The sequence below is a fragment of the Oryctolagus cuniculus genome, chromosome 2 (assembly GCF_964237555.1).
Source record: "Oryctolagus cuniculus chromosome 2, mOryCun1.1, whole genome shotgun sequence".
NCBI classification, from domain to species: domain Eukaryota; kingdom Metazoa; phylum Chordata; class Mammalia; order Lagomorpha; family Leporidae; genus Oryctolagus; species Oryctolagus cuniculus.
This window is the reverse complement of record NC_091433.1, coordinates 194,661,644-194,688,675: the sequence shown is the minus strand read 5'-3', so window position 1 is coordinate 194,688,675 and position 27,032 is coordinate 194,661,644. Positions and strand designations below refer to the sequence as shown.

General features: G+C 52.1%; 1 protein-coding gene and 2 long non-coding RNA genes across 8 annotated transcripts; 2 read left to right on the top strand and 1 right to left on the bottom strand.

The window, feature by feature from the left end:
- The first annotated feature begins 517 nt into the window (after positions 1-517).
- RSAD2 (radical S-adenosyl methionine domain containing 2) lies at positions 518-14,390 on the top strand. Its single transcript, XM_002721134.5, has 6 exons — positions 518-971; positions 3,004-3,165; positions 7,290-7,519; positions 8,520-8,669; positions 10,855-10,887; positions 12,148-14,390. The coding sequence occupies exons 1-6, from the start codon at positions 620-622 to the stop codon at positions 12,310-12,312; spliced, it is 1,092 nt and encodes a 363-aa protein (XP_002721180.1). The 5' UTR covers positions 518-619; the 3' UTR covers positions 12,313-14,390.
- Positions 8,177-27,027, bottom strand: LOC103352335 (uncharacterized). 6 transcript variants are annotated; one of them, XR_011386984.1, is made up of 4 exons: positions 17,348-23,922; positions 16,389-16,501; positions 16,038-16,196; positions 8,177-13,030 (listed from the first exon to the last, which is right to left on the bottom strand). It is a non-coding gene; the product is annotated as an uncharacterized lncRNA (long non-coding RNA). The 6 variants fall into 6 exon arrangements; XR_011386983.1 differs by adding an exon at positions 26,523-27,027 and having other exon boundaries at positions 10,571-13,030; positions 16,389-23,317; XR_011386979.1 differs by adding an exon at positions 24,567-26,511 and having other exon boundaries at positions 10,571-13,030; positions 16,389-23,317.
- LOC127487521 (uncharacterized) lies at positions 23,926-24,501 on the top strand. The gene is made up of 2 exons (XR_011386985.1): positions 23,926-24,119; positions 24,322-24,501. It is a non-coding gene; the product is annotated as an uncharacterized lncRNA (long non-coding RNA).
- Positions 27,028-27,032: the final 5 nt, after the last annotated feature.

Sequence of the window (27,032 nt, the reverse complement as noted above, 5' to 3'; positions counted from 1 at the left end):
AAACATGGAACTTTCTGAATGCTGACATGATGCCACAGGTGGAGAATCCCACAGCGTGACATTTTATTTCCCATGTGAAATTACTGAAAGTATCAAAGCAAGACTGCCTTCGGTCTAGGTAAATAAGGTGCATATGCAACATCAATGCATTTTGTGGTTAGACTTCGATGGCATCCCCAAGATACCTCCTTATGTTTATGCAAATAGTGAAAAATCCCAAATCCCACACATTTCGGAGAAGGAACCTGACACTGCATCCCCAGTAGCACAGCAAGCATAGGGCAGCTTCATCTGTGCAGCTGCATCCGTCTATGGCAGATGTAGGGGGCAGCTACCGATGAGTGTCATGTCTTCCTCCACGGCTCAGCCGGGTTACACAGAGGGCTCCTGCGCATGGAGCCAGGCAAACAGAGAGGCAGCAGCAGCCCGAGTCCTAGAGCCTTGGTCTTGGCCGTGTTCCAACTTTCATTTTCAGGAAGAAGAAAACCGAAACTCAAACTCAGCTGAGAGTTAGCCAAGGAAGGTGTGCTCCGCCCCCTGTGACAGGATGCTCAGCCTCATATAAGGTGAGTGAGTGAGTGTCCGGGTGGACAGAGTAGTTCCTGCTGCAGGGGCCACCATGTGGATTCTCGAGAGCACTGCCTCCGCGGGGAGGTTGCTGAGTGCGTTCAGGTGGTCTCTGGACTCCCTGTACAGCAACTTGGCCTCACTCCTGTGCTGGCTGAGGGCCACCCTTTCGTTCCCAGCTGCCTGGAAGGCACAGAAGCAACAGGTTAGAGAAGGACCTGGGGAGACCCCAGGGCAAGAAGAGGAGGAGGACAGCGATGTGCCCACCACACCCATGAGCGTCAACTACCACTTCACCCGCCAGTGCAACTACCGGTGCGGCTTCTGCTTCCACACAGCCAAGACGTCCTTTGTGCTGCCCCTCGAGGAGGCCAAGAGAGGGCTGCTTCTACTCAAGGAAGCAGGTGAGTCCCAGCCAGGGAAGACAGGAGGCTGCTGAGCCCCAGGGAGTGCAGTGGGACAGCAGGGCTCAGGCATGCAGTCTGGACAGCTGCTCCAGGTCAGTGAGGGGCTGTTCCCGCTGTGGGCGAGATGCATCCTCTAAGGGGGGGAGGCGGGCTTACGGAGGGCAACCTGGTCTCCCACGTCGCACAGCCGGCTTGGCCCGGAGTCAGCCTGGGTCGCTCGCCCCCCTCCCACCTCTACTTACAAGCAGTGGTGCCTGCCCACTTCACAGCACTTGGAAAGAGGCAGTTTGGGGAGATTGTGCCACTCTCTGACTCTGTCCAAACCGAAAATGGATCTGGCTGTTCCAGACACAGCTCACTAGCAAAGTTGGAAGTAAACGCCAAGCAGAGACAGCAGTAGTGTGGCCAGTGTTGTGGCACAGTGGGTGGGGCCCAGGCCTGCGATGCCAGAGTCCCATACGGTTGCAAGTTCACGTGCCAGCCGCTCCAAGTCCCATCCAGCTCCCTGCTCATGGTCTGGGAGGAGTGGCGGAAGATGACCCAGGTACTTGGGCCCCTGCTGCCCCCTGGGAGGCCTGGAGGAGGCTCCTGGCTCCCAGCTTTAGCCTGGTGCAGTGTAGCTCTGGCTATTGCAGCCATCTGGGGAGTGACCCAACTGATGGAAGATCGATTTCTCTCTGTCTCTTCCCCTCTCTCTGTGGCTCTGACTTTCAGATAAATTGTTTTTTGAAAAGGACAGCAATAGCTGAGTCTTTTATTTTGAATTATGTGCATGCTCTTAATTTGAAAATTTTAAAACGTATTCTAACAAACGTGTCAGACTTTGCTCTCAAGATTGTTTACTGAGCGGGACCCCATTGACAGTCTGCAGGCATTCGGTGAGAGCCCAGCCTGTGAAATTGTTTTTAAAGTTTTACTTTATTTATTGAAATTCAGAGTTACACAGAAAGAGGAGAGGCAGAGAGAGAGAGAGAGAGAGAGAGAGGGAGAGAAAGAGGTCTTCCATCCATTGGTTCACTCCCCAGTTGGCCACAATGGCTGGAGCTGTGCAGATCCGAAGCCAGGAGCAGGAGCTTCTTCCGGATCTCCCATGTGGGTGCAGGGGCCCAAGGACTTGGGCCATCTTTGACTGCTTTCTCAGGCCATAGCATAGAGCTGGATTGGAAGAGGAGCTGCCGAGACTAGAACTGGTGCACACATGGGATGCTGGTGCTTCAGGCCAGGGCTTTAACCCACTGTGCCACAGCGCCGGCCCCCAGCCTGTGAAATTAGAATGCAGCATCTTCCTCTCGAATCTGTTCTTCCGTCCACGTTCAGCTTCTTATCCTGTCCAGAGCTCCTCTGCAGCTAGCCCTGGGCACCCAGCAGGCTGGCGTCCCACCACCACCCTGCTCAGTGGCTGGTCTTCCAACGCAGAGTCCATGGGAATGAAACCACACAGGGTGCCCCGATTGGATCTGGCTGACGGGGTCCCACACGGCATCCACGTAGGGGCCCACGGTTGATCCCTCAGGCAGAAACCTGCTGCCTTAGGTCTTTGCCCGCGGTGTCGGTGTAGGTCAGGTTCATCTCCATGCCGCTGCTCTCTTGTTAAAATATCATTGTGATCATTTAACTCCCTGCTAACTCGGTCACATGGCTTCTCAGACTCACGTGCTGCCCACAGGCCGTTGGCAAATTTCAAGTGCAGCCTTCAGCTTGGCCCACCGGTGCCTTCTGACAAGTGGCTTCCTGTTTTGCAAGTCTCTGAGTCACCTCCCTGTGCTTATGTCTTCCAAAAAGTCTTCATCTGTGTAAGGAAGTGCCCTGAGTAGACTGTTAGACAGTGGTGCATATCTTTCAGAAAAGGAAAAAAAAAAAAAAACAGCACAGCACCCTCCTCATCCCCCTTGAATTCAAACGAGCAGCTAGGGTTGGGTCGGGGGACGACACTGAGGTGCTTCCGTCATCTGATTTATTACATTGAGAAAATAAGAAAATCAGGGAGGGCGCCTGGGAAGTGGACACACTGACGTTTCGCCCTTCCCAGGGATGGAGAAGATAAACTTCTCGGGCGGGGAGCCCTTCATCCACGACCGCGGCAGGTACCTGGGTGAGCTGGTGCGGTTCTGCAAGGCGGAGCTGCGGCTGCAGAGTGTCAGCATCGTGAGCAACGGGAGCCTGATTCGGGAGCGCTGGTTCAAGGACTACGGTGAGCCCCCGAGCGCAGCGCCCACCGCCTGCTGCCTTCTTGTGGGTGTCTCCATTTCCTACTGCTCCCTCAGGGCCTGAGGCCAGACCAGCTGGGCAACTGCAAGGGGCGGATGACCCTCTCTGCGAGCTGTGCGTGTCTCTGTGGCACTGAGTTCTGTGGGGCTCCGAGCAAGCAGGCGGGGCGAGACGGTGAGCCTGTGCGTTGAGTGTGCAGAGCCAAGGACAAGCTTAGCTGCTGCTGGGGGAAGTTAACACATTTGACTTCTGTGGAACTAAATACCTCTGTGGGAAGCTGGGCTGGACCCGAGACCTGTGGTATCAGAGCCTCAGGGGGTGTGGATTGGCCACTTTGGGGGGATTTCATTGTGCATTCAGGGTCATAAATCACTGGATCCTAAGATTGCTGAAGCCCCCTGAGAGCTAAGATTCTAAGATTCACATCCGTGGCTTGTCCTAACAGCGATACTTGGCATTCAGTAAGCAACGGGAAAATGCTAGCTGTCATCTCAGGACACAGTCATACAGAACGCTTGACAGCTCTCCGTGACCTGATGTCATATGAAAGTGGGCATTTGTGACCTGCTGAGAGTGTTGCTAACAGAGCCTTGGTCAATGCCCCTTGACAATGGTACAGAAATGGAAGCGTGGAAGGGGAGAGGTGGCAGGCACGGGTAGGACCTTGCATCAAATGAAGGGAGATTGAACCCAGGAAGACGACAAAGCACCAGTGAGCTGTCATCTGTGACACAGGGCACAGGGTTCAAAGGCGAGCTTTGGGAACCCGAGGCAGAGAGACAGGAGGAAGAGATCTGGAGGTGATGTGGCCAGACGCTGGAGGGAAGTTTCCTGAGTGTGTGCCTGGGGAATGCGCTCGGTCTGAGGCAGGCTCTGTATGCCGGCTGCACTGCGAGAGGCTGGGGCAGGTGAGTCCCCACACGGCACGGTCAGAGCTCAGATGCCTGAATGGCACACAGGTCAGTTAGTGAACTCGGAGGTGGCTGAGAAGCCCAGAGGCACAGGGAGGGACACAAAAGGAAGTGAGAGGCTCATGGAGACCACACCCTTTTTGGAGTGGTCATTAGTGGTGACATTGCCCAAATGTGACGTTGCCCAATTGCAGTTAGTTTCAAGTATTCTGGGGTGCTGTGAGGAACAACCGCAATGTCTACCTGTGCCTGTGCAGTCCCTCGTCCTCAATTCCCCACCCGTGTGGGTGTGACAGGAGCAAGAGCTGTTCGGAGCCCCCACCACTGCTGAGGGCTTGTTAAGTCACTGGACGGCCGCAGAGACTCAACCCTCATGGCTCTCACGGCTGGGGCTTATGGGCAAAGAGGCTACAGAGCATGTGGGCAGGGTGCACACAAGCTCCACCCGGGAGGCGGGACAGGTGTCCCCCACCACACGCCACGCAGGCTCGGTGGACTGCAGGGACCTGGCTGAGATGGGTTTCTGCAGGAAGGCTCCTTTGGGTTTGGAGGTCTGAGGCATCTGCCGAACCTGTCACTCAGGCACGTGCTGCTGAGGTACCAGTCACTGTCACCAGACCCCTGCAAAGCACAGAGCATCAGGAATCTTGCTAAACAATCCTGACAAGTCTGGACGAGTTCACCCAGTGTGCTCTCATGGCTCCAGGCTTACACACACAGCACGACAGGGTCACAGAGAGTGGGGCAGCAGCCGTATCCACAGGAGTCGGTTCCAGGCTCTTCTGGAAAGACACGAGGAGTGACTGAGCAGATCTGTTCCTTATGACAGCATTGACTACAAGCTGAGAACAGGAGGGTGCTACCACAGACACAGCAAAAATCAGACAGGTGGCAGAGCATAGCCCTTGGTTAGAGATTCTTCTGGCAATCAACTACGTAGGCGTTAATGCAATGGATGGAGCCTGAGGATTCCGCTTTGAATTCTGGGGGCTTTGGCAGAAACTGTATTCAGTTAGTGACTTCTTCGCACTATGATATGCCACTAGGAATTTACTTGAGCTCATTTTTTTTTTTTTTTTTTTGGACAGGCAGAGTGGACAGTAAGAGAGAGAGACAGAGAGAAAGGTCTTCCTTTGCCGTTGGTTCACCCTCCAATGGCCATTGCGGCTGGCGCACCGCGCTGATCTGAAACCAGGAGTCAGGTGCTTCTCCTGGTCTCCCATGTGGGTGCAGGGCCCAAGGACTTGGGCCATCCTCCACTGCACTCCCGGGCCACAGCAGAGAGCTGGCCTGGAAGAGGAGCAACCGGGACAGAACCCGGCGCCCTGAAGGGGACTAGAACCCCGAGTGCCGGCGCCACAGGTGGAGGATTAGCCTAGTGAGCCGAGGCGCCGGCCTTGAGCTCAACTTTTATAACATTTTGAGTTGTTTAAAATCACAGTCTGTTGCGTTATTTGGGCACTCGTTTGTGCTAGATGCTCTAGGGGCATATGTTGCATACAGGGAACATAGAATGAACCTCCTAACAGGAACTGAAATTACTCCAACTATAAAATTAGAGAATGATTCCTCTTTTTTTTATTTTTTTGAAGATTTAGTATTTATTTGAAAGACAGCGTAACATAGAGGGGAAGAGAGAGAGAGAGAGAGATAGGTCTTCCATCCTCTGATTTCTTCCCCAAATCGGCCAGAGTTGGGCCAATCCGAAGCCAGGAGCCTGGAGCATCTTCCGGGTCTCCCACGTGGGTGCAGGGGCCCAAGGAGTTGGGCCATCTTGCACTGCTTTCTCAGGCCATGGCAGAGAGTTGAATCGGAAATGGAGCAGCAGGGACTCGAACTGGCACCCATATGGGATGCCGGCACTGCAGGCGGTGGCTTTATCTACTATACTTTTTGAACCCACAGATTCTATAATTTTCAAGTATTTTTTTAAGGAAAAAAAAATTCAGGTAGGAAAATCCAAATAACTTGGAAAACTGGAACTGAACCAAATATAAGGCATAACCCAGCTGAGTATGGCTGCCCCTGGGAGGTCAGTGGATGACAGGAAAACACAAAAGAAATGGAAGGAGAGCCAGGAGGAAGGCGCGTGGAGCCAACGTGACGCAATGGGGCAGGGAAGGTGGAATTAGAGAGAGTGCATTTTGTGCTCCTGGTGGGCCTGGTCACAGCCTGCACAGTGGCGGCCAGGGAGGGGCAGGTTCTGCCCCGCCGTCCTCAGCATCTAAGACAGCTGCCCCTGACACAGCGCTCTGTGAATGCTGACATAGTGAGTCGAGGTTGCGAGAGGTGTTGGCAGACGCTCAGGAACCTGGCAAAATATTAGAGATCTCCTATGGCATATCTGTATCTGTGTGTTGGGGAAAGGAGAGGCAAACATTTAATCACTGATAGGAATGTCTGGAAGCTTCCCAAAGATGGGAAACCTTCAAAAGGCTCATGGAAAATGCATGTTATGAAGAAGCTATGTGGCCGGCGCCGCGGCTCAACAGGCTAATCCTCTGCCTAGCGGCGCTGGCACACCGGGTTCTAGTCCCGGTCAGGGAGCCGGATTCTGTCCCGGTTGCCCCTCTTCCAGGCCAGCTCTCTGCTGTGGCCCGGGAGTGCAGTGGAGGATGGCCCAAGTACTTGGGCCCTGCACTCCATAGGAGACCAGGAGAAACACCTGGCTCCTGCCTTCGGATCAGCGCAGTGCGCTGGCCGCAGCGCGCTGGCTGAGGTGGCCATTGGAGGGTGAACCAACGGCAAAGGAAGACCTTTCTCTCTGTCTCTCTCTCTCACTGTCCACTCTGCCTGTCAAAAACAAACAAACAAAAAAGAAGCTATGGGTGGATTTCAAAATATTTTGCACCTAAACAAGGTTTTTTTTTTTAAATCCTTTTTCCATGAATTTTTTGAAGTACCCTCATATCTACCCACTTGAGAAGTCACGTATTTTCTGCACAGGAATAACTGTTCTTAGAAATTCCTGTAAATCTATTAGTAAGGGTGCACGTGCATAATGTGAAGATTACAAATGCTCGGTACGGAGTCTCGTCATCTCACCGCGCGGATGACCATTCCAGATTATCTCACAGTAGCGCCAAGTGTAACTGGCAGCTCAGTGGGCCTTAGCGCTGTGAGGAAAGTGAAACAGCGAGATGGTCTGATCATAAAGTCCTTGAGACAGGCTTTACAGATGAGCCTTTTCCCTCAGGCGAGTACTTGGACATCCTCGCCATCTCCTGCGACAGCTTTGACGAGCAGGTCAACGTCCTGATCGGCCGTGGTCAGGGCAGGAAGAACCACGTGGACAATCTGCAGAAGCTGAGGGCGTGGTGCAGGGATTACAGAGTGGCTTTCAAGATCAATTCTGTCATCAATCGGTTCAACGTGCAGGAGGACATGAACGAGCAGATCAAAGCGCTCAACCCCGTCCGCTGGAAAGTAAGTGTGCGAGGCTGCGTTTGTCGGCTTGCAGCCAGAGAACATTCCGGAAGGTGTTCCTTCCATGACATCACACCTAATGCCAATGCCGAGAACCGTGTCAAGAGGCCTGGATGGGGCCTGAGGGCTATGGCATCGGGAGATGTGACGACCACTCCCAGGGTGCTCACACCTCCCTCGGGAGTGCCCCGTAAGAACTCCCTGTGGCCAGAGCAGAGGCCAAAGGAGTGGACGTGCAGAGGAAGCGGAGAGAGAAGACTCAGACGGGGGTTATCTGTCCCTATGCTGATGAAAATGACATCAGAGCAGTTCACAAGATGACATGGACGCAGTCCTATGCAGAACAGCCTGTCACAAAGTCCCTTTGCACTCTAGGACCAGGGCTCTGCTCTGGCTCTGTCTTGGGTCTGCTGACACCCAGTGTCGCGGGGGATGAATGACTCTGCTTCTCTGAGTTTTCCTTTTGGGTTGATGGTATTGCTCATGAAGGATTAACACGGTGCACACACTCACTCATGTGCATTGATTTTCTTAAATGAGGGCTGAAAAAGATTATTCACAGCTTTGGAAAATCATCTTTATGCATTAAGTGAAAAGTGCACACATTGTAGAAACTTTAATGAAAACTTATTAGAAATCAACAGAAACAACACAATATTGAAAATGCTTTTATTTTAGTTTTCAGATTACAAATAATTTTTATTTGATACATCTTAAAGTCCCTATTTTCTTCAACAAAAAGACAGTGTTTCGTAGTCTTTAAATATCTGAGTACAAGAGCAGATCAAACACATCAGTTTTTGAAAGTTTGTATTTTAAGACTGAGCTTCTAGATCCCACCAGGGCTGGCTCCCCTTTCCCCTGAGCGATCCTGATCGGATGCTCCTGGTTCCCAGGGTCTTCCCTGTTCACAGGAGGGGAAGCCAGCCTTGGGCGGAGGCGGGCCTGGGGAGACAAGCAACGGAGGCTCCTTCCAGACCAGCACTGCTCTGTCTTCCAGGTCTTCCAGTGTCTCCTGATTGAGGGTGAGAATTCCGGAGCAGATGCTTTAAGAGAAGCCGCGAGATTCGTGATCAGCGATGAAGAATTTGAAGGATTCTTAGAGCGTCACAAGGGCGTGTCCTGTTTGGTGCCGGAATCTAACCAGAAGGTTGTAAAACACAAACACTGCTTTGTTCGCCATCACACAGTCAGGTGGACTCCAAAGAGAAGGGTCTCTTGCCCTGGGTGTCTGCACAGTGGTGACAGAGTGTTCAGTGTTGGGAAGCAGGAGCAGGGCAGCCCCCAAGCCCGGCCCCGCTCTGCCACCTGTCAGCCGTGGGGTTTTCTCTGCACTGCGGCTTCTCTGTCCACAAGAGGCTGGGATGGCACCGTGGAGAAGGGTACTCCTCCGTGTGCTCTCTGGGCGTGGTGCATGTGAGGTCACCTTTACATGCTACGTGTATGAGACAGTGCCTACACACAGAAGGAACTCCGTGGTACCACCTGATACCAACAGCATCACACTGTTCACTTGCATTATCTCCACAGCTAACGTTCAAGTTAAACAGACGGTGGAAAAATGCTTCATCAACTCTTAACTTTCTAGTGTAATTGCCAAGTGTATATGTCCTATTAGGATGAATTTCATGCGTAGATTAAGCAGTGCGGGCCACAGCACGGAACGTCCAGGTGTTATCAGAGGCAGAGTAGATAATTAACGAACTCTCAGGAGATAAGGGAGAAGGCGCCTGTTCCTGCCACAGTGAAGGGATCTCCTTATATAAGATCTAAAATACAACTTTAAATTATGAATGGCATATGTTAGAATGTAAAAATTTAAAATATACATCACACACACCAAAAATATGAAAAGTAGAATTTCTCCTATGGTATGTATACTCAATTATATCAAATACAACATCATATATAAAAAGTTTTTTACGTCAATATGAATCTATTGATAGTAGCAAAGGAAAATAAGCAATGATCAAAAATAGATCATCTACAGAAGAAAAACAAACAGTGAATAAGTATTTTAGGGTGATCTGATATTATCAGTATTCAAAGAAATACAAATTAAATATGAAGCATGAAGACAGTGAGAGAGGCAATTTCACATTGGTGCATTGATAATACATCATTGCAGCTTTTCTAGAAAACAAATTGATAGCAGAGTAATAACTTTTAAATGTCCACATATTTTACTCTGACATTCCACTTTATTATTATTATTTTTACAAAATTTATTTGTGTATGTATTTGAAAGGCAGAGAGAGAGAGAGAGAGAGAGATAAGGAGAGATTTTTCATTCACTGGGTCACTCCTCAAGTGCCTACAACAGCCAGGCCTGGGCCAGGCTGGAAGCAGGAGCTAAAAACTCCATTCTGATGTCCCATGTGGACGGCAGGAACCCGGTACTTGAGCCATCATCTGCTGCCCTCCCAGGCACAGTGGCAGGGAGCTGGATGGGGAGCAGAGCACCTAGTTCTCCAAGCGGCTCTCTGATATGGGCCGCTGGCATCACAGGCAGTGGCGTAACCCTCTGTCCCACAGTGCCAGCCCCAGAAATGCCACTTTGAAACATCGAAAGTCTCCAGCAGAGCAGAGCAGACAAGTATTTATGTAAAGGCTTCACTGAAGGTAACCAAACAGTCAGTAGATAAGGAACAGGTAGAGGTGTATGTTCACAACGTGACATCTATTCCCACTGAATAACGTATTTCAAGGAATGTTAAGTGACAAGGACAAATCCTCAGAAGCAGATATTAGATAAAGATGACCAATATGATGGGAGATTAGTTAGAATGTTAGTGCAACAACGATGAAGGCCATCACTCCGCCTCCTGTGCGTGCCCTGTGGATAACCACAAGTGGCTCAGGAGACAGCCGTGGGACTCAAGATTAGCATAGGCCTGAGAGTCCCCATAGAGAGGGACTCAGCAAAAGCAATGCTCATTATATCTCCATATGTTCTTTGATCTCCCATTAACTAAGCTGGATTTTAAAATACCAAAGAAAACACAGCAGGTAGGAGGGACATGGCTCCTCCCTCTCCACCTCTTCTCCACCTCTTCTGCTCATTTCAACGTTATCTTTTAAACTCCAACTACTAAGCAGAGAATTTGGCCCTCCAGTGTGGGTCATAGGAGCCAGTTGTGCTGGAATCCTCTGGAATCTGCTTGCACACAGACCCCACCCCCTGAGGGTCACTTTGAAAGGCACCCGAGCGAGACGAGACATGTTGCAAGCAAACAGAAAGGCACAAAGGCACAGGCATTGCAAGACGGCCAGCTAGGGACACAGCCTGGGAAACGCACTGAAACCTAAACTTGTCTCTTATGTCTCCTTTGCAGATGAAAGACTCCTACCTTATTCTGGATGAATACGTGAGTATCTCTAATGAGCTATGAAATTATCACCTACAATTCATTAAGCAATAACGCTTGGGCTGAGTTCTGATGAGCATATCTCTGTTTTCCTTAGCTGGTATCCATAGTTTTCTAGTCAGTGGTTGTTAGTATGAAGGGACCCCGACATCACTGTGCTGGGTTCTGCACGCAGCAGTTCAACAGGCATCAGCCTGAATCCAGGCCTCTGGCTTTGCCCTGTCATGCCTCTGAGGTCGCCACCTAGAGCCCAAAATGCCCCACACAGCGCAGGCCCTGCCATACTGGAGTCTCCAGGCTACCTTGCGTGGAGCTGGCCTGTGTGTCACGTTATCCCGAATAACCAGGCACTGACAGCTAGTTCAGATTGATAAAGCCAGGTGGCGGTCAGGGAAGGGCTTACCTTCCCGCTGTGAACACAGCCGACAGCACGCCTAGCCCCTCTGCCTCCCAAGGGAACAGAACCTGGAGTCACAATGTTTGCCAGTACTTCTAGCACAGAACAAATTGTTCCATTCCAAGAGCTGCTTTTTATGAAATGAGAAATGGGGTCAATATTTAAATTGCATTCAGAATTCTGAGAAGAGCGTCCCATGGGTTTTGGTATTTCATTATTTTCAAGATCCTCAAGGACAGTTTATAGCCATTTCATTTCTTGTCCACGTGAACTTTCTTTAGGGAGTACAATGGGAAAGTGATAATGAAAATATTCAGTTGATGGGCTCACGGTGAGAGGAAAATTCAAAGAATTTACTATTTGGAGTGCAAATGAACATAGTTGGAGCAAACCGAGTTGAGCCAAAGTTTGCTTATGCCAATTTAATAACTTCTTGATCTAACAAGTGAGCTCCCCAAAAAACGCTCAGCATAGGTCATAGGAGACACAAGCACACCATGTGGGGGCAGCTTCTGTACTTTCATACTACTACTCCCTCGCATTAAAAAAAAGAAAAACTCAGCTGTCAACATTTGGGGGAAGTCTTTCCTGATGGCCCACCTGCGCCCTTGAGGGAGCAGGCACCCCAGGTGGCGAGTATACGGTTCTTCCTGTGCCTGCAACAGGTGGAGTGTGCCCCCGCAGCCTCCTCCCTCGGTGGGCGCAGGAGCTCTGTGAGCGGGGGATGGTGGCCGAGGAGCTGAGTATCTGGCCGCTAGTAGGAGTAAACACCTGTCTATAGACTTAGGTTAGCAGAACCTTTGCATGCAGACCCAGGGTAAGCGATACAGAGATAAACCAAGTTCTATCCTTGACCTTCCTAGATGCGTTTCCTGAACTGTAGGAACGGGCGCAAGGACCCTTCCAAGTCCATCCTGGACGTTGGCGTGCGGGAAGCTATAAAATTCAGTGGCTTTGACGAGAAGATGTTCCTGAAGCGAGGCGGCAAATACGTGTGGAGCAAGGCCGACCTGAAGCTGGACTGGTAGGGCGGCCAGCGGCACAGGACCTCACTCTCTCCGCGGCTGCCGGTCTCGGCGCCGTCCGCGCATCAGTCACGGGCGCTCCGTGGGCCAAGCTCCACGGGCGACAAAGGCGTGGGGCTGGCTTCTCAGCGTCCTGCTGCAAAGCACCTGCGCTTCTCAGTTTGGTTCATTAAAGGGGGAGGGGGACAAGACACAGCAACAACAAAAAAAAAGTTTGCAAGAAACATGCTTTGGGCTTGCACCTTGCACGTTGAGCGTGAGCGCATCCTTGTCTCCTGCGATGGCGTCCGTGGCTTTCTCCTCAAGACCGAGACGGCAGCTTCCAAACCTGGGAATCTACCCCAGGGCCCTCTCCTTACTTCTGCTGCTTGCAAGTCTCCTGCCTTCCCACCGCGGCCGTCACCCGGGTGTAGACGACAGTTGGGAGCCTTTGGCGGGGTCTTTTCAGGTCCGGAGCGCGCGCCCGCCCGCAGGACGGAGGCGCCCGCCCGCGCCCTGAGCTGCGGCGCCCTGCTGGCCCGGACGCTCGTCCAGGCCACGCACGTCCGTCCCGCAGGAAATCGGGCTTCTCTGAGCCGCTGGCCGTCCCCACAGCCCCGACGGCGTCGCGGTCCGAAGAGGAGAACCGGCTCCCGCCTGCTCCCGTGCACACAATACAGCTTGAGAAGAAACGCCGCTGAAGTTTCGCAGGCTCTGTGTTCACGTGAAAGTACCTTGTTGCCTGGAGAATAGCAAGTGTTTGTCATTGTTTGGGGAAAAAAAAACCAAGGTCAAGGAATTTTGTTGTTGCGGGTCCCAACTAAGACACTTTTTCCTCCTTGCAATGTGGGTGCCTGCCACTAGGGGGCGTGTTCTCCTCGCCTGATTTCCTTAAGCGGTGAAAATGCCCCCTTTCAGTCTATTTGCAAGACTTGGTGATTTTGAAAGGTTTTGAGTTTTGCGATTTTTTTTTCTAGGAATAGATAAGCATACTTCAACTTTTTAAGACGCCCGAATTCAACTGAGATATGTTTGTGGCACAACCAAAATAGGGCATGTTGCGTTTTACCTACTTCCTCTTTTCTCTGGGTTTCGACAGTGCCACCTGCTCTATTCACTGCACATCAACAAGAGGGCGAGTGCCACAGAGAAAGACCAGGTGTGCAAGAGGGCAGAGTCCTGGCCTGATGTGCACCCAGTGCCCCAGCAAGGCTCTGGGAACACATGGAAATCGGAAGCCCACGGGCGTTTGTCTCTAGTCCAGGGCACTGTATTTCTCTTTTCCCAAAATGAAACATAAAAAAAAATTCACTAAAAGGGATTAGCTATTTTAAATATATTTAGAGCTATTTTAACAACTGCTAACCTCTAATTTCTTATGTAATGTTAGGATTTGCAAAGCCTTACTGTTTAACTTATTCTAATGCCCTTTTTCTCACACAGGGGCTTTCAGCTTTGCAATAGAATTCAAGTTCAAAGTAGGTAATGTTTTGCTTTCTTTTTTTCAATGTTGAATATGGAGTTCCTTTGTGAAATATATTCCTTTTTATTGGTAAAACAAAGAATGAGTAAACTAAAGTAATTTAAGAGTTACAGGAAAATATTTTGTGGTGCTTGTAATCAATGTGAGTTTATACTATAATAAAGAGCGTGGAATTTTGTGTGGGGATCCTGGAAAGCTCAGACGTGAGTGATGACATGTTAGTTTGAAGAGTGCAAATCATGTCTATAGTTTGGTGATCAGTGATGACATTTGCCTGTTTTCTTTCAAGTGTAGACAGAAGTGATGTCATTTGTCTGAATGGGTTACCTCTGTCTGGAGCTTGGAGTTGAGATTTTGGGTAGATGGACACCAAAACAACCCACCAAAGCAGCCATAAAGCTGTCTCTGGCTTTAATTCCACCCTCTTGTTGCAAGGACCTTGTTTAATCAGCTGTGACTGGACCAGACCAATCATTGCTGCTGGATTTTAAGGCTGTGTCTACAGTGTGCTTTACTTTGTAGGGAAATACACACTTTTTTTTTGCCTATGTGGTGCTCTTTAGTATTGGCCTAATGTATTATAAGAAGTTCTAAAATATTAAAATATTTTTGTACACCACCTTCCGTCTCAGTGTCTTGATGTAATGAAGTCTCCTTGGTGAGTGTTTAAAGGAACCGTGTGCTTTTGCACACTGAGGCCACCATAGGGACATGCACTTTAACACTCAGGGAGGTCATCAATAATCAGTGAATCCACTTTGGACACCCGCTCAGCAGCAGGGCTGGGTGGGTGACAGTAAAGGGGGTGCCAGCACCTTGGGGGATGCAGGAGCCAGTCACCTGGTGGTCTCATACGCACCTAGTTCCTAGGGGGCAGTGATGGCAGCACCTGGGCCTCGTGGGGCCTCAGGGGGGACCTGGTCAGTGGCCAGGACGTGGAGGAACTGCCACCCCAGTCCCCTGTGACACCTCAGGGTCCTGCCGCCGGCGTCCTTCTGCCAGAACTGGAAGGGCTGCTCTGACTGGGGGAAGTGAGGGCGGCTCAGATACGGCCAGGAGAGTCCCCCAATCGGTCTTCACACAAGGGGGGGCAGGTGCCGTCCAGGAGCTGGCCTGAGGACCGGAGAAGGCCCAGGGGTGGCAGGGAAGCAGGTGGGGTGCAGAGATAGCAGCCGGGCAGGCATCTGGTGTCCCTGAGCGATGCGAGCGAGGGCAGAGCTGGGCCCCAGTCCGAGCGAGGGCAGAGCTGGCCCCAGTCCGAGCGAGGGCAGAGCAGGCAGCCCTGCTCCCTGGCTGCCCCTCCAACCCCGGACTCCTGTATGGCTGGGCCGGCTCTGCATTCTGCCGCCACCGGGAGTGAGCGGTGGGTGTGCCCCTCTTTCAGCCTGCACTTTGTTAGCTCTGGCAGCCACCTGTCCACCGTGAGCTCCAACTGAGGCTCTGACCTCCTCTCCTAAACGCACTCCTGTTTGTGGGTGTCAGGCAGGAAGCGTCCGTGCCCACCCAGGCTCTGTCCCCAGAGGACCGAGGCCCCTGTGGAGCCTGAGGACAGCGAAGGAGACTCAAGGGCCAGCACCAGTGGCTGTCACTGCGGGCGGGCGGCTGGCAGGGTGGGAGGCTGTCCCATTAGCAAGGCCTCTGTGAACACAGGTCCTCTCAGGCCAGGGAAGTCACACAGCACGCCAACCGCTTTCTTAAGGTCAGGATAGCAAGTCCAGCTCAGACACCATTGAGACAAGTCTGAAAGACTGAAAGGATGTTAACAGTGTTTGTTTTTCTTCCTTCTAAAAAGCACACATCTGGAGAGGACTTGAAAAACAGAGTAAAGCGAAAACAAACGAGGTAACCGCTAATTTAGAACATGCCTTTCCCGTCCTGCATAACGTTTAATAGAACTGGGTTTAGACTCCATAATTTTATTTTCCAGGTACTATCTTCTGAATGTTTTGAAAGGCAATTAGCAGTAAAGAGAACAGCCATTTTTTAACGATTCACACTAACAGATGAGAAAACTTTCATTGGCATTAACGGAAAAAATCCACAATTCATTCAAAAAATTAGATTTGGTTTTTGATTCGTTTCCCTGCTTAGGAACGTGAATGTATCACATGTTCTGGCATTCACTTTGTCTAATATATCCATACATACACATACTCACACATACAAACACACACATATACACACACATACATGCACGCACACACACAGCTCCTCTGGGGAGGTTCATTCTGTGAGGAACCTGAAAACTGTCCACAAGTGAACTTACATTTCTGGGCGCTGTGGTATAGCAAGCAAAGCCTCTGCCTGCAGTGCTGGATTCATTGTGGGTGTCGATTCAAGTCCCGGCTGCTCCTCTTCCCATTCAGCTCTCTGCTATGGCCTGGGAAAGCAGTGGAAGACGGCCCGTGTCCTTGGGCCCCTGCACCTGCATGGGAGACCTGGAAGAAGCTCTTGGTTCCTGGCTTCGGATCAGCACAGCTCCAGCCTTTGCGGCCATTTGAGGAGTGAACCAGAGGATGGAAGATCTCTCTCTCTCGCTCTCTCTCTCTCTCTGCCTCTCTGTAACTCTGCCTTTCAAATAAATAAATAAATCATTAAAAAAGAACAAGTGACTTACATTGTGTTGAGAGCGTCTCGAGCTGCGCCTGGCCCCCCAGCCACATGCTGGCTTGTCAGCCCCTCCTGGGGTCTGAGTGACAGGCAAGTCCGCTGTCAGAGAGACCTGTCGGCCTGAAGACAGGAAGCTGGTGCTGTTTCTGATGACTTACACCTCTGTCCTTTCTTAATCACTAGATCTCACGCTTTCCACGAAGGCTCACAGAAGCTGCAGGAGTTGAACTGACCTGCGTGGGGCAGTTCCAGCTGCCCCGACAGCGTAACCTGCCCGGGGCGGTGTAAACCAGAGAGGGAGCTGCGTCTCCCCCCGCCCCCAGGCCCGGAGTGCACCAGACTTAGCCCCCAGCTGTGCCTTTACAGGGAGAAGGAGAGGGTGGGCTCTCTCACCTCTCTCCTTGAAAGGCCACCAGTCCCAGGAGGTTAGAGCCCTCAGCCACCTCCTGAAGTCCCTGTCTGCAGATACAGTCACACAGGAGGCGGGCACGGCGACACACTCGCTCCACTGTATGATACAGTCTTAAATGTGCTCAGCTGTGACACGCCTGATGGACTTGGCTGCTCCTTGTGTGAGGCCACCTAAATATGGCCGATTTGAAGCCTGTAATGCTGGCTGGTGCTGCTACCTGCAGCGCTAGCAGCCCATATAGGAGCAAGTTCAAGTCCTGGCTGCTCCACTTCCCATCCAGCTCCCTGATAATGGCCTGAGAAAGCAGTGGAGGAAGACCCAAGTGCTTGGGCCCCTGCATCCACCTGGGAGACCCTGAGGAAGCTCTTAGCTTCAGCCTGACCCAACTCCGGCTGTTGTGACTGTGGAGTGAACCAGCCTATAGACGATCTCTCTCTCTCTCTCTCTCTGCACTTTCTCCCTAAAACTCGGCCTTTCAGATAAGCAAAATAAATCAAAAAAGAAAAAAAGAAAGACACCCGTAATGCTGTGGGGTGTTCCTCGGGTAGTGTTACCTGGTGACATACGGACGTTTCCATTGCTTTAAAGATTGCCCACATCAGCCATGACAGAGCCTGGATGCCTTCATGGTGGTCACACATGTGGGTTCTGTCCTACTTCCCTGTAAAATTTGAAGAGTTTTTGGAGGTAGCAAACATGAATCCTATCATGCTGTCCCGCGGGTCCAGGGCAGGCCAGGCCAGCAGAGAGGAAGGAAGGGGTGGTAGCTGCAGGCCATTTGGGACCTATTTTCCTGCCATAACCGGGGATGGCCTGCAGCATCCTGGCAGCCTGAAGACTGAATTCAGGAGCGGTTTGGTGCGTAACCCGTGAGTGCCCAGAGCAGAGCTGGCCAGCAGAGAAGTATCCGAGCAGAGGAGTTAGGGTTTCTGCCAGGGGGAGATCTGCATATTCAGAGGACTAGAGCTAAGCTCATGGGACAGCAGAGAGGCCAAGTGACCCGGGAGGTGGCCAGCGGCTTTGGAGACGGCAGGCTGGAGTTGGAGCTGCTGTCAGTTTCCAGGTGCGTGGCCCAAGGCTCGGCTCTGGCTCCCAGGGCCCCGGACTTTTCATTGCCAAATCCCCCGGTGATTGCTGTGAGGGCCTCAGTTGACTGCACAAGAGGCTGAAGCAGGGCAGATGTCATTGACTTACGACGGTGCGAGTTCAGATTTTTTTTAATTATCTTACAAAGCTCACACATTCAGTAGAAACCATCTCTCCAATTTTGAGTTTGGGTCTTTCCCAGGGAAGCGCTGTGCAGTCCAGAGAGTCCCATGGTGGTGAGCCCTGTGCTGTTGATCTGGGGCGTGGGGTAGGGTGTTAGATTCAATGCATCTGCAATGCAGGATACTGCCATCCGGTACAGCTCCATTGTAAGCCGGGGCCATCAGAATCTGCTAACTGCTAGCCATTCCGGCGAGTTCACAGCCACAGCTGTTCTTCCTAATCCAAAGTGATTTATGATGGAAAGATACAAAATCCTCCTGACACAGTGTCAGGGCCTGAGAAAAACTCTGAGCAGCGCAAGAGGACATTTGGGCTTCGGGGCAAAACACGTCCAGGATATGAGGCCAGGCTTGTCATGAGTTCACTATCGCTCACTCCCCACCACTCAGGTCCCAGGTGCTGCAGGAGGGGCTAACGGTACACAAGGAAATCTGGCATCGCTTGGTTACTAAGGCACTCGAAGTTTAGGGGAGACAGTTTCATAAGCAAATAGATAAAATAAGTGTCATGTGATAGAAGCAGCAAGACTGTCCTCATGAAAAACACGGCCAAGAGTGGCTCTCGGTGCTGAGTCTAAGGAATATACTCTTATATGATCTTAACACAATGCTCAGATCTGCAGCTTTCTGAAAACTCTCAGAGCAACTGGGTCGAGTCCAGGGTGGACAACTCCAACTCCAGTGGCTTCCGAACCAGAGAGACACTTAAGTGTGTGGTTCAGCCGGACGTGGAGAACGGGGTGGGGCATCTGAGGTGAGCCAGCAAGCACTGATGGGCACTCAAGTCTGACGAAGTCTCACTCTCCAGAGAAGTCGTCCTGAAGGCCGGAGTTGTCCCACAGTGCACCGCTTTTCAAACTCAAGTTTAATGCCACCATGACTATACCAGGATCCTTTTGTCTTTAAAATTAACTTAATGGACATATAAAAATTGTGCATATTTATGGAGAACTATGTGATGTCTCATTACATGTATACAATGTAAAATGTCCAATCGGGGCTGGTGCCGTGGCTCAATAGGCTAATCCTCTGCCTTGCGGCACCGGCACACCAGGTTCTAGTCCCCGTCAGGGCACCGGATTCTGTCCCGGTTGCCCCTCTTCCAGGCCAGCTCTCTGCTGTGGCCTGGGAGTGCAGTGGAGGATGGCCCAAATGCTTGGGCCCTGCATCCCATGGGAGACTAGGAGAAGCACCTGGCTCCTGGCTCCTGCCTTCGGATAGGCGCGGTGTACTGGCCGCAGCACGCCGGCCGTGGCGGCCATTGGAGGGTGAACCAACGGCAAAAGGAAGACCTTTCTCTCTCTCTCTCTCTCTCTCTCTCTCACTGTCCACTCTGCCTGTAAAAAAATGTCCAATATATTTATCCTTTCAAGCGGTTAGCATTTCTTTGTAGTGCAAGAATCAGGAATCCTCTCTTCCAGGATTTTTAAAATAGAGAAATGCCAGTCATTTCTATTATCTATGGTCACTCCGCTGTGCAATGGAACCCCGGAGCTTCTTGCTCCTGTCTAAGCTATACCCTAGCACCTGTCCATCAACCTGTGTACCCGCAGTCTTGTATCCAGCAACGTGCCGGACGTTGGCTACTCATTGAGAACTAACACCTTCATCAATTAGATCAATTGCTCATTTAGGGAAATCTGTCCATTCCCTATCACAAGGACCCGGAACAGGCTCCTGTCCCCAGCTCTTTCCTCATTCAGGTTATGTGAGAAAACGTCACTTTCTCACCCACTTTTGGCGAAGTGAGGCCCCGAGTGTGGCCGGTGCTGCATCACGGCCACGTGATGTGTTCAGCTGCCAGCCCCAGTCCACAGCGCTCGCTCTCCGCTCTCAGGCGATGACAAAGGACGCCTCACAGCGAGCTGGGGGAGCCTGGAGGCAGCGGCGACCTTGTTCACGGGTACACACAGGGACAGGGAGGGTCCTGTGCAAACCTTGCCCTAGCCACCTGTGCATCTGAGGCCCTCCACGTCTGGAGGTCACCTGTCCCTGTGGCAGGCTGGCCTGCCCTGGCCAGAATGCTCCCTCCAGTCAGCACGCTATTACTAAGGTTGGTGACAGCCATGTGACTCCAGTAGGGCTTGGACCACTGGACTTCACAACCCCAGTCCATCACAATGACCAAGATCTGCATCCTCCATGCAGGTGCCGCCCCCAACCTCTGGGAGCTCCTCACCCACAGGGAAGGAGCCACTGCTTCCCACAGCCCTGAAGGGCTGAGAATATATTTTAGAATAATTTTTGAGTCCTGTAGAAGGTGGTAAGCATTCTGTTAAGTACTTTGCACGGATTTGGAATGTTTTTCTTACGTTTCTCAAAAGCCATACAAAAGAGGTATTAGGATCCCCGATTCGATTGCTAAGGAACCTGCACCTGAGGGAGTCCAGCCAGCTGACCACAAGGGAGCCAGCAGGTGTCGGGTCCAGCCTGACTCTGACACCACTCACAGGACAGTGACGTTCAGTGGTGGTGGTGCAGTCCCACTCAGGACACAGAGGCTCGCCAGGTCGTGGTGAACACACCCTGCTTCTGCCGTCACACTCCGCTTCCCTCTCCTCTCCTAGCTGCCCAGGATAATGTCATTTCTGCATTTCTGGGTATTGTTTTAAAAAAGATTTATTTGATAAATCAATAACTTATTTATTTATAAATCTATCTATTTATTTATTTGTTTACAGAGGTAGGGAGAGACAGAGACAGAGAGGCAGAGAGAAGGAGATCTTCCATCTGCTGAGTTCAAAGCCCGAGGTACACATGCGATTTCACAATGGAAGAGTGACGGGGGCTGGCAGCTCAGGCAGGCGAGTGGGAAACCAAGAGGAGTCACGGACATGTCACTGAACGTGTGACGCTGATCTGATCTGAAGTTTGAAATTAAGAGAAATGTCCAGGCTGTCAACTGGTAGAAAAGGGGTGTGTGTGTGTGTGTGTGTGTGTGTGTGTGTTGGGCTCCCAGGGGATCAAAGCCTGCCCTGGAGATCGGCTGTCGTGCCGGGCTCTCAGGAGCAGCGCCCCAGGAAGGCAAGGCAAGCAGAAGACTGGGCACACTGCAACAGAGCTGGGGGTGGGGGTGGAGAGCCCTGGGGCCTTGTCCCTAGGCAGGGCACATGGAGCAGGTGCCGACCCTGCAGGGGCCGGTTCCTGAAAGCAGCCTGGGCGAGGCAGCTGCCTTTGGCTGAGGAGGCCTCCTCCATGGGGTGGGGGGCCTTCAGCATGCACCACTCCCAGCAGTGCCTTGGTGCCCTGTGCAGAGGAGTCTGCATGACCTATGAAAACATCCATTGCACCTGTGCACAGCTCACCAAGCCTGGTCAGCTGGTGGCTGGAGAACGACGTCTTGTTTTCCTGTGACCCTCTCAAGTCCCTAAAACAGCAGGGCACATGGCAGCATCCACTTGGAATGAGCTCCAGGATCTGAGTTACTGTCGGGAACATAGTCTGCCCGTGTGGTGCCTTGCTCCTTCCAGGTTGCCATCCCTTCCTGGCTCGTGGCTCCCTGCCTCAAACATGCCCTCAAGTCCTAGACAGCACACCTTCCCCTCCTCACCTTGTCCAGCACTTGGGCTGTCTGTCAAGGCACAAGTGCACAGGAGTTACTGCCATACCAAAACCAGTTTACGGTCGATGTGTGTGTCAGCCTACACTACGCCGCCATTGCCAGCAGATCCTAAAGTGTCATGTGGTTTCACAATGGAAGAGTGACAGGGGCTGGCAGCTCAGGCAGGCGGGTAGGTAGCCCAACCAACGGCGCAAGTCTATGTGCCACTGGCATTTGTCCTACCGCAGGGCAGCTTGCAGGTCCAGGCTGGTTTTCTCTGGTGGTTCCACCAACTCAAGACGTGGCTGCAAGGCCACTGTGATGGGAACAGGCGAGGAGAGGGCCTTGAAGGTCAGTGAGGGAGACCCTGACATGAGACCCTGCCCACAACCTCTCAAACACAGTGCGTCACTATGCTGGCCTGACTGGAAGAAGCCTGGCAGTATTTATGGAGAGCTGGGTCTTCACATAGGAAAATCCACCTTTGCTGAATGCAACACAGTCACTGCTTCCGCACTGAAGAGGTCTTCAGCTACGTCATCCAGCCACCCGGATCCTATCGTATTAGTACAGAAAGGCAGCGTGGTAACAAAGAGTGAAAAGCCTGCTGAGTCAGCTGCGAATCGTGAGCCACAGCACCACGGATGCCGCCAGCCGGCAGTCATCTGGGAACTGGCACAGGTCTCTCTAAACTGCAGGCTCTCCATATGTTGAATGGAAACATTAGGCACAATTCCTCTCCGGTCTTTTCAGTTCCAGAATGTCTGTTTACAGCCTACGGCTCTCGCGTTTGAGCCATTCAGACAGCTCCACGTTTATTTCCTCCAGTAATATTTGTGAAATGCCCAGAACACTTCAGCCAGCGCTGGCAGTGGTGGTGAACAAGACGGATCACAAGCCCACTCTTTGGTCGACATATTAACCATTCTCATTTATTGCTGGTTATCTTGGCGCCTTGTTTTGGCACTTTCATTATGACACTTCTTCTCTAATCACAGTCACGCGTAGGTACCGTCTGGGGGCTCACGGCAGTTTACCAGGGAATGAGGTACCATCAGCTCAGGGGTGTGAATAAGATGTACATTGTTTCATATTTCTTTTTTTTTTTTTTTTGACAGGCAGAGTGGACAGTGAGAGAGAGAGACAGAGAAAAAGGTCTTCCTTTTACCGTTGGTTCACCCTCCAATGGCCGCCATGGCCGGTGCGCTGTGGCCGGTGCACCACGCCAATCCGAAGACAGGAGCCAGGTGCTTATCCTGGTCTCCCATGCAGGTGCAGGGCCCAAGCACTTGGGCCATCCTCCACTGCACTCCTGGGCCACAGCAGAGAGCTGGCCTAGAAGAGGGGCAACCGGGACAGAATCCGGCACCCTGACCGGGACTAGAACCCGGTGTGCCGGCACCGCAGGCGGAGGATTAGCCTATTGAGCCTAGGCACCAGCCCGTTGTTTCATATTTCTGAAGGTGTCTTCTCCAGGATTCTCCAGGGAACTGGAATATCTATCTATCTATCTATCTATCTATCTATCTATCTTCTACCTACCTACCTACTTATCAATGGATAGACTCACTCTACAACACAGCCCCATATGTAAGAGGGCAGTTATTACAGGAATTGACTCACGGGCATCTGGAGACCAGGAAATCCTGTGATCTTCTGTGTCTGGGCTGCAGAGCTGCCGGTGTCATTGGGCCTGAGGCCGAAGGCCGGAGACGCTGCATTGAGACGGAGGAAAGGGGGGTGACACAGGCTGCTCCAAGCCCTGGAGTCCAAACACCAAACAACAAGCAGGCGGGATGTCCAAACGCAGGAGAAGCTCCAACACAGAGAGCCCATTCCCACTTCTCCTATGTTTTCATTCGGTTTGGAGCCCCCAGGGGTTGAATGATACCTATTGGTGAGGGGGGGGGTCTTCTTTACTCCACCTGCTGATCCAAATGCTAATCTGAGAAACACTGAGAGACACCCCAGACATGTCTTCCTGGCTACCGGGGTATCCCATGGCCCAGCCGGGTTGGCACAAGAGATTCACCATCACAGGGCTATAGGTCCGAGAGCCAGGTGTGGACAAGGCTGGCTCCCTCTGAGCCTGTGCCGGGGAATCTGTGCAGGCCACCCCCAGCAGCAGGGGTGCAGGGTAGTGGCTGGCTCTCTTTGGTGTCTCCTGACTTGTAGAACCACTGCCCCAATCTCTGCCGTCATGCTCACTGGTGTTCTCCCTCTGAGTCTAAATTGCCATTGTCATGGGGACACTAGTCGTATGAGATTAGGGCCCACCCTATTCCATTATGACCTCATCTTAACTAATAGCATCTGTAATGAGCCTGTGTGAACATAAGGTCACATGCTGGGGTACTGGGGGTTAGGCCATCGCCATTTGCATCTTTGGCAGACACAGCTCAACCTGTAACGTGAATTTCTTCTTTGCATCCTCTTTCTGGAAGTTTTGCTTGCAGCTGCTTGAATACCACGCCCTTTCTTAAATGGATGCTCCACCCACTGAGGAGACAGCTGAAGGTGCCAAGGGTGGCAAAGACAAAGACAAGCCCTTCGAGGGAAGGCGGGTGGAGGGGTGGACAGGGGAAGCATTCCCAAGAAGATGTGCAGTCACAGAGACGTTGCCCACTCCTTGTCTTTGCCCCAGAGAGGCACAGGAAGCCCCTGGGAGTGGCACACCTGGCAGGAAGGCAGTGTGCAGCCCACTCCTCCTGTCTTCCAGAACAAGGGGACCAGGGGCCACAGACCGGCTGAGGATGGGCAGTCACGTTCCACAGCCCTCCAGAACCCTGCACACCCCTGCGAGCCAGAATGGGAACCAACAGGCAATTTCCTGTGACTCTATGGAATCCAAAATTGAATTTAAGTCCACCTTAACAATGAATAAAATGAATTTTTTACACTTACAGAATGTGTGATCACAAGTTCACAAAACATCAATTTCTAATTTTTATGTTTTTAACTTACTCCATGGGTGTGTGTGTTGAGCTTCCTTGATTTTGCACCCAGAAGAGAAACTCGAGAACGGGTTTCCATTTTCCCAGCCCCTGAGCAGCTGATGGCAGCATTGGTCCTCTGTCCTGCCTTCCGGCCCACACGTGATGACACTCAGAGCAAGTCATCGAGGAGACGCTCAGTGATCCAATCATGAGTCACACTGCTGATGCCCCAGTGGCAACCGTGGGCATGTTTGCAAAGGGGGAGGTGTGGACAAGTCACACGTGCAGGCGCCTGGACTGGACACCAGCCTTGACGGCTGGCAATGACCTTGAGACAGTCAGGGCCGTGGCTCAGAGGCACAGCTCAGAGGAGGTATAGCATTCATTGTTGACTGCGTGCTTGTTACACTCAAGGCCCTGTGAGGCAAAGCAGAAACATGACATCACTGTCCAGTGCAGTCCTAAGATCCAGAGAGTACTCCACGGCGGAAGTGTGGCAGGTGCCGTAACTCACGTAAAAAAGCCGAGTGCGTGTGACAGTTCAGGGTTCGGAGCTCTCCGTGACAGACTGGGAAGACTTCCCACAGGAAACCACAGCAGACCTGTCTTGAGGGATCTGCTGTGAAGTGAACTTCCCGGGTAGGCGCCCTCTCTCCCCATCACCCCATCCATGACGGCATCACAGGGCAGCAGAGTTTGGGAGCGAACGCACCCATCAGTGTGGGAGCCCTTCCAAGCCTCAGGCAGGGTCAGGGTTGGTTTTGCACCTCAAGCCTCTTCCTCCCGCCCAGGCGCTTCCCTGCAGGCTCCCAGTTGGATTTCTCTGCCCCTGTGCATTCCAGCAAAGTCTGCTCCTCGACACAGCCCACCTCCTCACCAGCACTGGCACAGTTCTAGCTCCCCGTGCACCTGCAGGCGTCCACCCATGCATGCGCCGGTTTGCTGGTTCACCAGTGGTTTCACGGGCACTGCCCTGGTGCTCTGTGCAGATGTGGGGGTGCACACATGTTTCCCACAGAGCTCAGGCCCTTAATCTCTCCCCTCTCCAGCAGGAGGCCTGGGGGAAAAGTGCTGTCCTTAGCATTCGTCCAGTTTTGCATTTGCACAGCCCATTTGATGGGCACTGAGGCGTCGGAAGGCGTGTGCTTGTTCTTATCTCTGGAGAGGGGAGCTATTTACCAGCATAACTGCTCCGTGCAGATGACCACAACTGGGGCTTTTTTTGGTTTTTAAGATGAGAACGTATATCTGCTTTTTTTTTTTAATTTAATTTTTTTTTTTATTTTTAAAGAGATGTGGACGTACCAGAGGAAGACAAATCATGGAGACTTTCAAGAAAGTTACAAATATGTTGCTAAATTTTTGGGAGAAATAAGACTTAGGCCCTCCCAAGAACTCGGGGACACATGTAGGACAGCCACTTGCGTTTTCTAGATAAGCAGAGTATAAAGAGGTGATCTCTCGGTAGCGCTGTGGCGCAGCTGGTTAAATCCCTGGCCTGAAGCACTAGCATCCCATATGGGTGCCAGTTCAAGTCCCAGCTGCTCCTCTTCCGATCCAGGTCTCTGCTGTGGCCTGGGAAAGCAGTGGAAGATGGCCCAAGTCCTTGGGCCCCTGCACCTGCCTGGGAGACCTGGAAGAAGCTCCTGGCTTCTGGCTTTGGAGCAGTGCAGCTCCGGCTGAGTGACCCAGTGGATGGAAGACCTCTCTCTCTGTCTCTACCTCTCTCTGTAACTCTGTCTTTCAAATAAATAAAATAATTTTTTTTTTAAAGAGGTGATGTCACTCGCTTCGGGTCACCTTGTTAGGGGAAGAAGACTATGTGAGGGTATCTCAAACACTGTGGGCAAATGGAATTAAAACTTGTTTTGGTGCAAAAAGTTTCTGAAATCCATTTTTTTATAATACACATTTTCCGCGATGTTTTCGAAGGCCCCCTGTATGCACGGATTTCAAGACAATTTCCGCACCAACATAAGCTTACCTTTGAAAGCGATTTGGCACAGCCTTTTTGAAGCTTTTTATAAAGGCTCTGCTCGCATGTGCGTGCAACAGAACGGAATCCAACGCTAGTGCCCGCGAGCAGGCGGCGGGCAGAAGATCTAGGAATTCTACCCCAAAGCTCGAAGGCTCCAGCAGAAGCGGCCCACTGCGCTGCCGGCATCGCGGGCGCCCAGGGGGCCACTAGGCCCGCGCGGGTCCCCCTCTCCTCCACGCACTGGCCCCGGGACGGTCGGAGAGAGGTCCCGGAGTGCCAGGGCCTGCTCCGCGCGCTCCCCAGCCCGGCTGCGAGGCTGAGACGCGTCATCCCGCTTCGCCCAGGGCCGGACTCCGACACCGGGGCGGGGCGGGGGTCTTCCGCGCCGTCTGCGGGTCGCCCGCGGTCTCCCCCTCCCCCCGGGACCGGGCGGCGCGCGGCGGGCGGGCGGGCGGCAGGGGGCGCAGCGCGGCGGGCGGAGCTTCGCCTCGCCTCTGCGCGCTCGCGGTCCCAGTG